The 15,774-nt window shown below is 34.8% G+C and overlaps 1 protein-coding gene across 17 annotated transcripts in view; it reads right to left on the reverse strand.

The window, feature by feature from the left end:
* Positions 1 to 1,739: 1,739 nt before the first annotated feature.
* CDH18 (cadherin 18) overlaps positions 1,740 to 15,774 on the reverse strand; it is a 526,603-nt gene continuing 512,568 nt past the window's right edge. For 14 of the 17 annotated variants that reach the window (XM_031503961.3, XM_021526413.4, XM_085571653.1 and 11 more), the window contains 2 exons: positions 10,269 to 10,520; positions 1,740 to 9,082 (listed from right to left, as the gene is read on the reverse strand). In XM_031503961.3, coding sequence (XP_031359821.2) covers positions 8,574 to 9,082; positions 10,269 to 10,520 — 761 coding nt within the window. In that variant the 3' untranslated portion in view covers positions 1,740 to 8,573. The remainder of the gene's footprint in view (positions 9,083 to 10,268; positions 10,521 to 15,774) is intronic. The other 3 variants (XM_085571657.1, XM_085571663.1, XM_021526417.4) reach the window with 1 other exon arrangement.

A 15,774-nucleotide genomic window follows, 5' to 3' on the forward strand; every position in this document is an offset into this window, starting at 1 on the left:
AATACTAAAAACCAGCAAGACTTTTAAAGTTATAATAAAAAGTTATTTGAATTTTGGAATATCATGCAAGTCAAAAAAGGTAAGGAATTCAGCTGTGATAAAGTCCAATCTAAATGTTTGCCCCAGGGTACAACAATGAAAATTAGTACGTCTCACATCCAATACCACTGAAAAGTATTTCCATTTTTTCAGAGAGGTAAATTCCTAGATTCCTCTGATATTCTTAACATGAGTTATTATTCCGCAGTGCTCCAAGGAAAAAATAAAAAGGAACAATAAAGCAGGACACAATGTGAAAAATGTGTATGTCATATTTTCAGGATCCTTCATCCCCACAAATCTTGACGGAAAACAGGAATGTTGTTTTATTAAAAAATTATCATTAAACAATCAGTATAAATTAATTAAAGCTTCTAATGTGGGATTATGATCAAGACATAGCTGAAGTGGGAGATCTCCAAGTAACATCCTCCTCTGAAGTCTATCTTGCACATCCATGATAAAGTGCTGTGACTGGTTAGTTAATGATTACTCCTTGCAGATTTTAGTGAGAAGTTCTATCCTGAACTTGGTCAAAGAATTGTCCTCCTGATAGTGTTTCCATAAAATCCAACAGAAGTGATTTCATAATATTCTGAGGTAATCACAAAAAGAAATTTTGTCAAAAAAATGCTGTGAGTCTTACTGAAAAAGTAAAAAGACCCTATTGATAAATACACATGAAATGGTCATTTGTAAAGAATAAAATATCAGGTGAGCACTAGTGTTGTGGTGTGGCTTTATTTAGTCAACTGGCTTTATTAATGTTTGTTAGCCTTTATGCTCCCCCATTTGTCCCCTCACAGTTGGTTTGATTCAAGTTCCAACTGTTCCAGTTGGACTTGGAACAAGTCCCAAAAGTTCCCACCACTTGGCTCCCCAGTTATCTGTCAATCTTCTCACCTCTCCCTGTTTTCTCCTTATTTGGTTCCATCAATCCAAGTTTGTTTATACCCTTTTGTCTGCCAATCCTATAACCATCCCCAGTTTCTTCCAGGAAGTTTTGCATCAATCACTCCAGTTTAGCTTTTCTATTTGTCCCCTTACTTTGTACCTATCCCTGCCACATTATCATAGGTTGTTGTATCCCTCTCTGGTTTATACCCATTGGGCAAAACAGTTTTAAACCCCTGTCTGCCCACCCCCTATTTAAGTTGCTGTAATCATTGATTTCTTCGGCATTTGTTCCTGCACCCAGCCAGAGGGCACCTTTCTTGCCCCACCTGGGGAAATAAAGGACTCTTTGGGCTGGCATACAAGTGTCCTCTCTCATCTCTTCACCTCCTCTCAGAGTGCAGAGATACCCAAGCTGCGCACCCACGAGCAGCACTCAGCACCATCAGGGGCAGACGATTCTCCCCTGAGGTGCCACTCACGTGGCGGCCACGCGGCCTCATGTGGGTTGTGCCAGCAGGCTCATTCAATCTGCTCAGGGCCATAGCAGGCAACCTCTGCACATTAGAGGCTATTTTTCTTTTTTTTTTAGCACTAAATGGGATGAAATATGTTTATGAGGTGTTGGTCTCTGATACACTTATATAGCCTGCTTCACATACAGACTTGAGAGTTTTATTTTCTATTTAGTTTCCTTCTCTCAGAAAATCGCATGCTATACTCTCAGTTATATAACCCATTTAGCCAAAACTTAAGGTATACTTTGGCATCCTGCCTTAAAAAAAATGCTAAAAACAAGTAAGAAAGAACAGTAATATAATTATTTTTATTGTTACCAATATGCAGGAAACTTGTTTTTCAGAGCTGATAATTCAATAAAGAAATATATTTTCAAGTTTTCTTCTTTTTAATAGTTAGAACATCTAGAGATTAGAAAGATTTTGATCTCTCGACTATTCTTCTCCATGTTACCATTTCACAGATAAAAAATTATATTGCACAAAGCATTGAAACTCTCTGGAAAATGCAAGTTTGATTTAAAAAAAAAGTTAACATAGTTTGTAAGTAGTACAGATTATGAGCTGTGTGTACTTCTTTTTGAGAAATCCAAATGTGGTTTAGATGACATAATCAGGATCATACACTTTTTCACATCAAGCATAGTTTTTGATCAACAGACCTACACTAGCAGAAGCAAAATAGCCTTAATAAATGAGCTTTACTTTTCATACACAAGCAGTATTTGATTTTTGGCTAGCTCAAATCCAATAATGAAGCTGGCTATTAAGATGTGTGTGCTTGAGACTTCAAAACAGGGCTGAATTTTAATTGTAGATGCTTTGTACCTAGATCAGTTCCAGAAAATAAAGGGAAGAATTGCTCTTAAACCAAGGATATAATTCAGATTTAAAGAAAAAATTCATAATCTTAAGAATATGATAGAGAGTAATCCAGTTTGTTTCAAGACAGTTAACATGGTAGGTAAAGTTGTGTGTAAGAACTGCAGAATATCTCAGAATTATGTTGACACTGTTAGCCTGAAAAATGTATTAAGACAGACCCATTCCCACCTAGAATTCTAGCAGAAGATACAGCAGGTCTGATATTTGAGCAGCTCACTTATTTACATGTTCCTGCACAAAGTTTCCGTTGAGCTCACCAGTCATTTGGGCATTGAACACACATGATGACAAGGTCCACTATGGTGGGAGTTCCTGTAGACCCTGATTTTATTCAACTTTGTTAGGCATCTATCACCTTCCAAGGTCTTTGTGCCCTATGATCCTCTAGGAGTGTTAATACCAATGTCCATTTTTGCTTTGAGGGTATCTCTGCTGGATGAGTATGTTTCTGCAGGTACTGACTGCCTATCAGCTCTGTTGCATGTACTTCCAGAACAGAACAGGTTACAAGACAGCTAGTGTGGAAATTCTGTTGGATCTTTGGGACTTCCTTGATGGACTTGTGAGGAGTTGCAAAAACACAAAAATGCTACATGGAATCATGAAGCCCACAGAAGAAGTCTGCTAAACTCACAAGCAAAATGTTCTAGCTTTTGGAGACCCTCTGAACCTAAATATAAATGATACATTTGCCACATATATAGAAGTAGTATAGACTCCAAACTGGAAATAAATTTCAGGATAATATAAGATGATAGCTTTGTTAAGACAAAAAAAAATTCAATCTTGAATATAAGAGATTGTCTAAAATATTTCTAAAAATTATTTTGAAAGTTTTAACATTTCAACTGAGGACTAAAACAAATACCACAAAACCTCCCTAAATTTGCATTCAAATTCAGGTTGGCAACAGTTATCTTGCAAATATTATCTTACCATAATTTTTTTTTTCTCTGTTTGTGGTGAGACACATGTGAAAATTGCATAGTATGGTGGTACACAATCTAAATTGACTCATGGACATTAAAGTAGAGTAAGTGGGGTTCAACAAGAGCATTCTATCTTCATTTCCTGTCTACCCTCGCTTTATGTTTGAATTTTAAAACAGTTTGGGAAAGACAGCCTTGTTTGCAGCAAGTTTGTTGTGAGCTATGGTGTCATTATTTTCTTAGATGTCATTTGTTGATAAAGCCTGTCAATTCCTTTGAGAAAGAGTGATTGATTCCTGTTCACTTTTATTACATGTGCCTGAACTTGACCATTGTAAATGTCCTTGTCTACTTTTGCCTTCTGTGTCAACTTGGGATCATAACCATGGCTTTTACCACCAATTTGGATTCATAGATGTGCAATTCCCCAATTCACTCATGTGGATAATGCATTCATCCTATAGCATTCTATTTCAGGACAGTGATGGTTGGAGAGGAACAGTAGTCACAAGTAAAGAACCATTTAGCAGCTATACTGCAATCTGTTCTAAAGTATCTTATGGTGTCTCTCTCCACCCCTATCCATCTGTAGCAATAATCATGTGAGACAGTCTTTGAAATAGTGGCACAACCAAGGGACTATATCAGGCATTACAGATCCAGTTCAGCTTCCCATCCCATTTCTGACATTGACTTCATTAATACAACTATGTCACACCTGAGTCGTAAAGATGGAGTGTCTGTAGATGTTTTTGTTCCTTGGTGAGTACAGAATACAGAAGTGAAGGCAAAATAACACATTCTGGTTGTGATGAGGAATACAATAACCCATCACCATAGCAAAGAGAACATTTTATTTGAAAAATACAAAAAAAAAATATTTTGTCCCTTTTGTTTATTAAAAGAAAATGTAACAATTTTCTATCAATAACACTTGCATAAGGAGGTATACTTTACATTACTCTTTTGTTTAAAAAAAAAATATATATTTTTGGAGATTTTGGAAAAATATGAATGGTCCAAAAGTGGTAACACACTTATAATGCTCCTTAGAATGCACTGCGCCATTTATATATACTGCAAATACAAGGTTTTAACATTTTATAATAATCCACAAATTAATGCTAGGCAGCATATTTTCATATCCTTTTTTTCATTCAGAATATTCCCTTTGTTACCCTTTTGTGAGCTTATGAGTTTGGTTAATTTCAGACTGGTCCAATAATTACATTTTCTAAAGGATGTTTTAAAAAATTCTTAGATCACAAAAATTTTATAATTCCATTTAAATATCAGAAATAATACTTTCCCATAGGCATTTTCTTAAAGTAGTCACAATTTAAACAACTGCATAAATTAGAATTAAAACTCAAAAATGCTTGCAGTTATTTCAGTTTTCTAAGAAGAATGCAAAAAAATAAAGTGCATAACAGAATGAAGTTACTTTTAAAATTTACAGTAGTCTATATGTATGCATTAAAAGGTAACCCTGATAAACAAATTAATTTGTTTTCAATGTACGAATCTTAATCTAATGCCAGTTGAATTCAAGCTCCTCCTTGTCTTTAAAGTGCCTTAAACTACATTTTTGATGGGTTTTAATTTGACAATTTAGTTTCACATTTTACAATTCTTCTACTGACCATTTTTTCAGATTATTTTGACTTGTCAAGATTACAGTTTACTGAGTGCCCTCACCATTACAAGAAAGAGGGTTTGAAGGAATTTGAAGGAATTTGAAGCTGCATTTGAAGGAATGCAGCTAATTATTTTGGTGGAAATGTACTATTAATTGAATGGTTGTTGTAGAAATAAAACTGTAAATAGAAAAGCCCTTAAGTATCACTTTGCATGTGCCATTTAACTTTACTCAGTATTCTCAGTTTAAGTCAAACTGGCAGCTTTCAATATTAGTTGTTCAGCAGCAATGGGATTACTATTTATGCTAATAGGAAAATATTTGAGAATATCAGTACAAGAAAGATCCATGAAAGCTTTAAGCATAGTGTATATTATGAGATTTAACCATAAACTGAGAAAAAAATTCCCACAATACTTTCACTGAATATATGCTTTTTTTAAATCAGCAATGCTACAAAATGATTGTGCGATCCAGTGTTAATTTTCTTCCACTTCTAGGAAGGTCAACACAGAATCTAGGTCAACATAGAATTTCTCAAATATAGTTTAAATTTGATTTTAGGATACAAAGGATCAAAGGGGTTATAAAATTGTAAAGTTGTTATTTCTGCACTGTAAGGCCTTCTTCTGTGGCCCTGAAGATTTAATATTCTGTTATTTGTCATGCAAACACGACACTGTGATGTGTATTTGAATAAAACACAGAAAGCATAGCAATCATGCAGACATATCATGATAGAAAAGCACATTTGGCAATCACTGTGGATAGGACGTACCAAACAGGACACACCGCAGCATCACAGAAGCAGTGTCTCAATAACCCTGCAAAGTTTTAAAGGATTCAGGTTTCCTGGGTATGATGAATGTGCTGTATAGCAGCAAAGACAGCACCAGGAATGGAGAAAAGTGAAATATTATTTCTCTGCAATATAATTAACTTAAACTGACCATTAGTGTAAGGAGTGACTATTTGCTTGTCACTACACTTCTGTTGCCTGTAAACCTGACCATTCTGTGATGTAAATAAAAAAAAAACAACAGCATGAACATTGCTTTAAACAAAAAATACAATCAATTTCCCTTACTTTGGTGTAGAGACAGAGGGAATAGGCATAAAGATAACTAATACTAGTTCTCAAAACTATTATACAACAATGAATGCAATTTTCATGCAGCTGTGATACAAAGTATTATGGTACTAGTAATGCTGAAACATTTTGTTTTTAACACACTACTCATACAGTATAAAAATTTAGATGTTGGCGTAAAGCAAGTGTGACTTAAATAAAAAGAAAATTTATCCTAATAAAATCCCACAATACTAGTTGCTTTATTTGGGACAAAACTGAAACATATCCTAGTTCTACCCCCAAAAAGACAATAAAAGACAACCATTCTCAGCTTGTGTGTAACTCTAACTGCATCTAACTTCACTCTACAGTAAGAATGCCTCCTTGAATGCTTTTCTAAAAGATTCTGTATTTCATGAAAGTATATAAAAATTTAACAGAAATTATTAAACTACTTTCAAATCATCAGGAGAATATTTTAGGGTTCAGGTGTTTTTCCATACTAAATTTTCCTGTGGGTTCATATTCTGAAAGAGAGAAGAGTAATTACGATTTTTAAACAAAGTAGTGTAAAAAAAAACAATTCTGGAACTACAGTACAACTAATACTTTATAGAGTGTAAAAGTTGCTTACAAAGATACTTTCTATTTTTTCCAGAAGGCTGTTTAAACCAAAAGCAGTCAACTACAGCTCAGGAAAAAAACAAAAAAAACAACTCTTCAAAATAAACTGATCAAAAATTTCAGTTATGTCTAGGACCTATCCAACTATAGAGTAAAGAAAAGAAGGCTTAATTATCTAGTTCACCTGTGTGGCCTACAGTAGATCAGCAATAAATATACACCCTTCTTTACTAAGCTGAATATAAGTGGATATAAGTTGCACCTAAAATGCAGAGCGAGGAATCTAGGGCAGCATTCAAATTTGTATCACTCTACACACCAAGCCACAGAGTAAGAAAAAAAGTACACAACTTCTACTCTGGATAGTTTTCCAATCAAACGCATACTGGAAGAAGTCAATTTGCCTAAAGTGGAATTAGAATTAGAAGCAGAGGACTGTTGATAGTGATCGTGAGTATTATAGGTCAGAAACCCAGTTTCTAGTCCGCTCACAGTATTATCACCAGAAAGACAAAGAAAAGGTTAAAATTCCTAACAAAGGAAAGGAAAAATCAGAAGCTGTCAGATGAGGAGCTAATCAGGCTGTTATGGTAAGCAGAACTGTTTAGCAGTTCTGCTGCTGTAATGCTAAAAAAAGAAAAAAAATAATTGCTGGATTAGGTGTTAAGCACCTTGCTGTGTTAAGGAGAACTATCATTTCTGCAATGCTACAAAGTTACTAATGTAAAAAATCAATTTATTTAATCCATAGGAACCACAGTAATGGGATATTTCCTTCACTGACTTAAAATGCTCTTGTTTCCATGATGCTTGAAATAGGGAAAAAAACATGTTGTTCTTCTGAGGTGGCAATTATTCTAAGAAAAAATAGATATCAGTAGATTGAATTTAAAAGAAAAAAGCATAATCATCTTATTATCCTTGCTTCAATTTTTGCTATACCAGTGTATTACCAGCAGCTCTATTTTGCTTTTAATCACACACAGAAATAGAAAAACATTGTGATTAAGAACTCTGAGTTTTAAACAGACTGTTGTAGCTTCTGGACTCAGACCAGTAAAAGATTTAAAAAGCTTCAGCTCTTGATATAAGTGAAGCACAGTGAACCAAAAAACCCCACATAGTTTAATGATGCCGCCATTTTTGTTTTTATTGAAAAAGCCTATGCTTCATCTGCTTAGCTGCATAAAGAGTACTTTGGGCCTATTCCATTTAGATGAATTATGTTCCCATGAAAAGACAAAAAGAAAAAGCACAATACTGGAAACAACCGTTCCTCTAGCATTTAGTAACAGAGCAGGTCTGGGGTTATGGGCTAGAGTTTGAGCTACAGATAATGATGTCCTCCATCTGTTAGCTGGTTATGGACGACAAGATTATGAAGGACATAATGAAATGACAGCTTCTCAATGCAACCTGCTAAGTCAATAAGATTAAATCATCAAAGGACCATTTATTTAAGAGGAGAAGTGTGGCTTATCACCTCTGTAAAGGAAACAGACTGACAGCACTTCTCATACTGATAATAAACCTCATTGTCTACCTCATGTTGGGATCGCAAGGCCTAGAGCACAGCTAGAAATGCAACATCACAATCACCTGCAAGAGATTTGATCTTCTGTTAGCTCTCTTCTCAAACAGACATGACCATAAACTTACTGTAACTTGGAGCTGTTATGCATATTGCAATAAAAATGCCATTTCTTGGCTTTACTTTAGGCATTGTTGTAGATAAGATACCAGACATTTTAATGAGCAATTTAAAAAAATACACAAGGGACAATAGATTTTTTTCTGTATTTTCCAAGATTTGACTTTCTTTTAATTGGAGAACCCAGTTTCAAATATGAAAAGGGCACTTGTTCTACAGTAACTGCATACAATTTACTCAGTTCCAAGTACAGTATTCACTTTTTTGTTACCATTGTTATCATTATCTGTCCAGTTATTTAGGAACTTCTCTGTTCTGGGAATTACAACTTAGTTGTTCTTTCTGGTTCTACTTCCCCATAGAGTTCAGCTAGCTTCTTGAACTCAGGTCCCCAGTCTCCAAGGTAATTATAATCCTGGTCAGAGTGTGTCGTTGCTGAATCCAAAGAGCTGATAGACCCAGCTTCTGATCTATGACCCTCATAGGCATATGTCTGCAGGGAGTCATAGGGGGGCACACTGGGGTCCAGATCAGCCTCTGCTAGTCTTTGATTAAGGAACTCCTGAACATCTATACTGTCAAGGCTTGAGGAGGGATGATGCCTGGACAGAGGCTTCACTTCAGGATGAACATCCCTCCGGTATTTTAGCTCTTCAGCAGCAGATGGATTCCTCAGTGCTGTGATGTCAAATGCTTCTGTATCTTCCTCTCCACCTCCCTCATCATCATATGTCACAACATTTTCCCGCACATCTTCTTCTGAAATGATCAAAGGCTCCTTCTTGCTACGTCTTAGGGTGATGAAAAGGACCACAATTGCTAAAGAGAAAACTGCAGATATTAGAATAGGTTTAAAGTTTACATCTGAGTATGTTACATAAATAGCATACACTAAGTCAAAAATACAAAGGTGCAATATTTTCAGGCTGATATTTTCAGTACTGGTATTTGGGATCACCTGCTACTTAGTTTATTAGGGATCTCATAAAGGAGATAATGGAGATAACATTCTTTCAGGTAAAAGAAAAATGAGTAACTAAAGTTGGCTTTTTTCAGAAGCATAATCCAGGGCTTTCAGTCGTTCATTAAAACCAATGTTTAGCATATAAATTGAATTGATATGTAAAACATTTATTTTTTCTTATGAATTTTCAATTTTGTGTAATAAAATACATATACATATAACTATATATTTTAAAACAGCCTTCTGACAAGAAATACTGAAGCAATCTGTAAAAAAAGTAGGTCTTAGAAAATGTACTCTTTGGGAACAAAGCCCACAAAATATCCTCTCAGTTACACTGCAATTGCTATTATTTCTTGCCTTCTCTGTACAAATGCAGAAAATCACATGAGTAGCACAGAGTCATGTATGCAGAAAGTTGTGTCTCTGACAGAAAAAAAAAAAAACAAACTAAAATCAGCCACAGTATTTACTAATAGGTAACATTTGAATTAGGGGAAAATAAAAAACATAAAAGAGTGAAGAAGAAATGCACTTGCAATGGCATTAATCTTATGAGTCTGCTTATAGTCTCCTGTGTCCCTTGTCCCTATGGATTATGTTGTGCATTGCTATCAGTTTATTCCACAAAGGTAATTAAGAAATGGCTTTTGTAGAGAGCTAATGATGCTTCTTACAGCATAATGCAATTCATAAAGCTTTGCCCATCTATTTTCTATAACTTTTCATACTGTTCAAGACATGATATTAGAGTCATCTCTTTTTGAAATCCTTCCAAATTATGGAAAAAAAAGTATCTCCAGTCCTAATTACTTGATAACTTCTGAAAATAATTTCTACTGGATTCCAGATATTCAAAAATTTACTTTAAAGGCAATTTCTCTTATTAACTGTAGCTAAACTTCTACCCTCTAATCAGAGCTGAGTGTTTCTAATTGTCTCCTACTACAAGGCAACCATTGTTTTAAAAACATACCATTTGTAACCTTGTGCCCTGTCACATTCTGAGAGGCATTGGAGGTATAGTATTACTTAGTATTGCAAATGGCTCACCAAGAAGGATGACAATGCAGAGCAGGATTGCAATTAAAGCTCCTGTGCTCAAGCCAGCCGAGGAGAGGAAAGCTTCAGCATGACAAGTTCTCACTCGTCCATCTCTCTCACAGGCACAAACCCGGATGGTGAGGGTACTGCTGCTGCTGAGAGGGGGCATGCCACCATCAGAAATCAAAACTGGGAGGTAATAGATATCTTGAGTGGTTCGACTGTATCTCCTTCGCTTTGTTAGAATACTGGCTGTATTATCTAAAATGTCAAAACAAGAATAACATTTCAGTGAAGTAAAAAATGAAAAAAAAGGAAAGAAGTTATTTACTGTTTGTTTCCCATCAATGGAAGCATGAGACATATTAAAACTAGCCAGCCCTAATCTATGAAAATGCACAATCTAGAATTAAAGTTTGTCAGGAAGCCTCTCTGGCCAATAGAGGAAAAAGGGGAGGAGTTGGAAAGTAACATTATATAAATAAGAATATTTAAAACTGTTGCATTTTTATTGGAATCAAGTGAACCTTGACACAAATTTTGGGCCAAATTTGCAGGTGTTTTCCTCCCATGTTATACTGCTGATAACATATGGACCCTTGTCAAACTGACTAGCTGGAATTATGAGGATATCTATTGTGAAATTTTTGCACAGCAAAATCCTCCAGACTCTCAGAAGAATATTAAAACTTCTTTAGTAAAAGCTAAAATAAGACTTTCATGTTTTAGTGTTTGCAAAAGGTTTTAGAGTTTTATTGAGCTTTCAGGAAACATCTGAAAGGACAGTCACCAAAGACACATGCTTTGGAGAGGTCTGGAGAAAGTGGGAAGGCAAAGGAAGGGGAAAAGAGTAGATATTGCATGTTCTACACTAGTAGAATTTAAAGATAAATAAGAAAGGGGGAGGTAGTAACAAAAGACTTTTTCACCCTTCTGTTACCTACGGGTCCATATGGCATAGACAATGAAAATCTAATGCTTGTTACACACACATTGCACGAGCATTTGTAGGTGCTAATGAGAGTAGGAAGTTACTACACATATCCCTTCAAGTCTAAGAAACTAAGAGGCATAAAGATCATGCAGGGGAAGAAATGTTTTAACAATATATAGTTATAGCTAATATTCATATGTGTAAAATTTATTTTCAGTTTGTTGCCACCATTGTTTAAATTTGTTAAAATGCCTCTGAATAAAAGTCCAAGATAAATAAAAAATAAAAAAATTTGAAACAGTGATAATTTGAAACACAAGCAGTTATGGAGAGAGATGAGGACTGATACATGGAAAGAGACATTAGAAGAAAAGAGCTTTCTTCTTGTATTGCTTGTCACATGGTTTCCAAATTGTGGTGTTATGAGATTGGAGTATTTTAGTAAACAATAGAAAGTTAATAAGTGCTGAATACATCTGCCATGTTTCTCTTCCTATTTCAAACAAACAATAATTTTTTTTTATTTTTCCTTACCTCTGTATCTACAGTATTAAATAGCTTTATCTTAATCTATGGAAAAATGAAATCCATGTCACTCTGTGAAAATCTAGTGCAATAATATAGTCAGTATGCCATATGTTTGCCCATTGGACTGCTGCACACACATTTGAGTGAAAGAGTTAAGTTTTTGTTTAAACTGGATACAAGATCTGTTTCAGGTGGTTACTCTCCATGCTACTTTCTGTCAAGCTCTGTGCAAAATTTTAAAACATTCATTTTAACCCACTTTTGCCAACATTTTATTTTGCATGCCATCTGACAGTGATATTTAGAAAAACTGGTAATATCATCCCACATCAACATAATATATTTTGGTAGCAGGTTTCACAGAAGAAATACATATATAAGCTGGGAATTGATACCCTTGCTGGTAAGCCAAGAACTCAGCACTGAAATCCTTTAGCTTTACTTCCATACATAAGCAGTACCCACAACACTCCTCCACACTCCTCCCCATTTTGGAAATATCAAATATACAGCATGGTGAGTTTGTTATAAATTCATTGTGTTCTCTTCATTTTTGTGAAGTTTATTTGTTGCATATACATCCTGCTCCCATAATATTTTGCATTTTGTTGTTCTGGGACTGCTAGGACTCTCGCATAACACCCAAGCAGAGTTACTGTTATAAACATACACCAGCGACCCTTCTCAAGCAGTATGGACAAGAGTGCACCAGGTTTTTTTCCTGCCTCAACATTATTTCAACAATCTACAGATCCTTAAGCATTCCTTAATAGCCTCATGCAGGCGCTATAATACATTGTGGCATGTATATTCCTTTTCCAATATGATAACAGTATGTTGTTGAGCTGCAATACAACTTTCACGTTATTTTGGAAATTCAAAAGAGAAAAACCTATTGATAATGAAGTCTGGTTTCCACTGGTTTCTATACAGAGTGAAGAGGAGGTAAATGGCCGAGTGCTGTCCTTGTTGCCTGTGACTTAAATTTTAAAAAGAGTCAATTGTCCAGTGCACAGGTCCAGTAGCAGTGATGAAAATGTTGGCTGACAACAAAAGCATCAGAGACTGAATATAATGAAGAAAAACTGAGGACTCCTGCTCAGGGATCTTGCAGTAATTTTAGCACAGACAATACTGGCAAAGATGTAAAGGAAAGAACATTGAGATGTGAGAATGTATGCTACAAGGGTAAATGTGGACAGATGGGAGGAAAAGTGTGAAGAAAAAAACTATTAAAGCTAAGAGAAAAAAAGAAAAGAGAAAACAATGAAGAAATGAGAAAATTATACAATTCAATTTTACAGTGAAAAAATGTGAAAAAAGCTATAATTAAACCTTGCTTCTCTGTGAGGAAGGCCTTGCCAAACAAAGAACTGATATTTTTATACTGTATAGAATAAATACAAATTAAAAAATAGATTTTTTTTTCTTTCAGTGTTGTATTTGTTCATTCAATATTAAATTGTTTTTCTTGGACTGTTAACATTATATAATTAAATACAAGATACAATGAAATATTGGTGTAAGACACAATTAAATGAAAAAGGGAACCAATACAAAATTTTTAATTTCAAAGAATTGTCATGGTGAATTTTTGTTTTTTGTATTCTCTTGAGTAGTAACTAGATTTCTGTAGAAACAGATGTTACATGATATACCCAGAAGTTTCTGTAATAACATACCCAGTGATAAACATTCTCAAAGAAACAATGTAAAGTTTTTACTTCAATGAAATTTCATTATTTTGACACAAATAAAAAGTATTATCTTTGAGACACTGGCTTGGAAATTTTCTGTTCCCAATATCATCAGAGGTGTCATTTCTCATTATTTCTCTATCACAGGTTTAGATATGGTAACTTAGTGCATTGTGTTTACATATAAGTAAAATACTGGAAAGTATCTGAACTCTCACATGCTATTTTTGTCCCATTAAATTTCTTAAAATATTATTTCTTAAAATCTTAAAATAAGATATCTAACATTTTCTCAAAAGAGGAAACTGTGTCTGGTTTTCCAAAGGTCACTGAGCATCCAAAATTCTGGTGTTCTGAGCTTTCAGATTTTAATTGCTTTTGTTTCTTGTCAAAAACCATTATAGGAATGTGTGGAGAGAAGAGCTAGAAAGGCAGTAACTTTTAAGAGCTTTGCACAGAACAAAAAATCTCTCAATCAGTAAAAGCTGTAGGCAGCCAAGGATAAAGTCTGACACTGATGATATAGAAAAGAGTTTATTGAAAAGGGGAAAAAAGTTATATCAACAGCAATAGTTTGAAAGGGAGCCAGGGGGTTATGCAGTGAGAAATTTCTTTGGTATCTGAAAAAAAGATACAGCAAATAGTCGGGGAAGACAAGCATATGGAATAGCAGTAATAGCAGCAGGATGATGAGCACTACAGATCTCACACTTCTAGGCCTGGAAGGAAAGATTTTTTTATATCAGTAGATTTAAATGGTGAACTTCACCTCTGAGGTATGGTAAGAACCAGGACTTACTGGAGATTATCGGACTGACTGCTAAGGAAAACTAACAACTCCCACATAGGGAAAGAAATATTTATCTTCTACCTTGTGTTATACATTGCTCCATTTAATGATCTAAATTTTCTAATGATTTAAACCTACTCCTGTTTGGGCTGCTCTTTGTAAATATGTCAACTAGAAGTTAAGCTTTATCTTAAGTGCATTTGAGGTTACCCATGGGAAATGATGCATGGCTGTAACACAGCAACTCTTCACACTCGGAAGATGTCATAGTTTACTAAGCCAAGCTGTACACTGTATGCAAGGCTGTTATCACAGTCTTTTTTCCATCATCTCTGCCTTTTTATATTGAGCTTCTAATCTAAATAAAGAAATGAGGGCATAGGAAAATCCAGGAAGCAGAGATACAATGGTAAGACCATGGTAGGTGACAACTAGAGCACATTGGAAGATGCTCATTTATTATTCACAATTTGAGAATTCCTTTGACACATTATGCATTTAAAGCAGAGACAAGACAAAAAAAAAAAAAAAAAGTAAAATCCTGTTTATATCTTAAGGCATGTTTCAATTTTCAGTTCTGCTTGTGTCAGCAGTTACATTTTCTGAGAAGTCATAAACTAATTAAAAACAAAGGAGATATATTGGAATGATTTTAATTTCTTACATTTCTAAAGTTGGAGTTGTTAATTTGTTTATGTGAACTACATGATAGGTATTTCTGTTTCATTTCTTTATTGATAATTTTTGTAAGTATTTTTTCTCCTTTGCTGTCTTCAAAGCTATTGCCAATGGGCCGAAGCTATTAGTTTCTATAAGTTTCAGTAGGTAGCAAAAATGAAAAGCAACATAGTACACATTTTTGGCCTGAAATATAGTTATTTGCTTATAGTTGGTTTGTGAATCACTAACAAGTTGCAGTCCAGAAAAGAAAAGCAAGAACCTCTACACGATGTGCTAAAGTAACTTTACTATCAAACCTAGAGCCAGCTTTAAAAAAAAAAATGTCAAAGATGTTCAGAGGCATGAAGAGGGAAAATGTCTTCCCTCCACAGTAGCTGCTCCTGGTTTTCTGTTATACTCATGGTAGAATTCCTTTTTAACTTCCATGTGTTGAATCTGTGATAATAGCTACTCAGACATTCAATTCATTTACAGTAACAGTACTTCTGTGGACTGTACTTACAGTCACCATGTATGATATTAACTTTGCACTTTCTCAGATATCATTTTTCTCCAGTTACAACTTGTCTTCTTTACAGGATGATATTTTACAGAAGGTCAGCAGTGATTCACAGTGCCACATAACTAGAACAACCACGACTCTGTGATGTAAATGAAAGCAAGCACTGTGTGAACATTTTTCTCTTGTGATGGGTTGCAAAGCGGAGGCTTCAATCCAACCATTTTAAATGCCACTTTAGATGTCTAGAACAACTAAGATATGGAATGGAATCTCCAGAATTATAGTGTCAGAAAAATGGCATACCTTTATTCCAGTTCCAGAATATTCTCCATCACTGGGCAAAAATCAAAGGGCCAGATCTTTGAGATAAGTGGGAAGAGGGG

Source organism: Lonchura striata, chromosome 2 (assembly GCF_050655825.1).
Source record: "Lonchura striata isolate lonStrDom1 chromosome 2, ASM5065582v1, whole genome shotgun sequence".
Classification (NCBI taxonomy): Eukaryota; Metazoa; Chordata; class Aves; order Passeriformes; family Estrildidae; genus Lonchura; species Lonchura striata.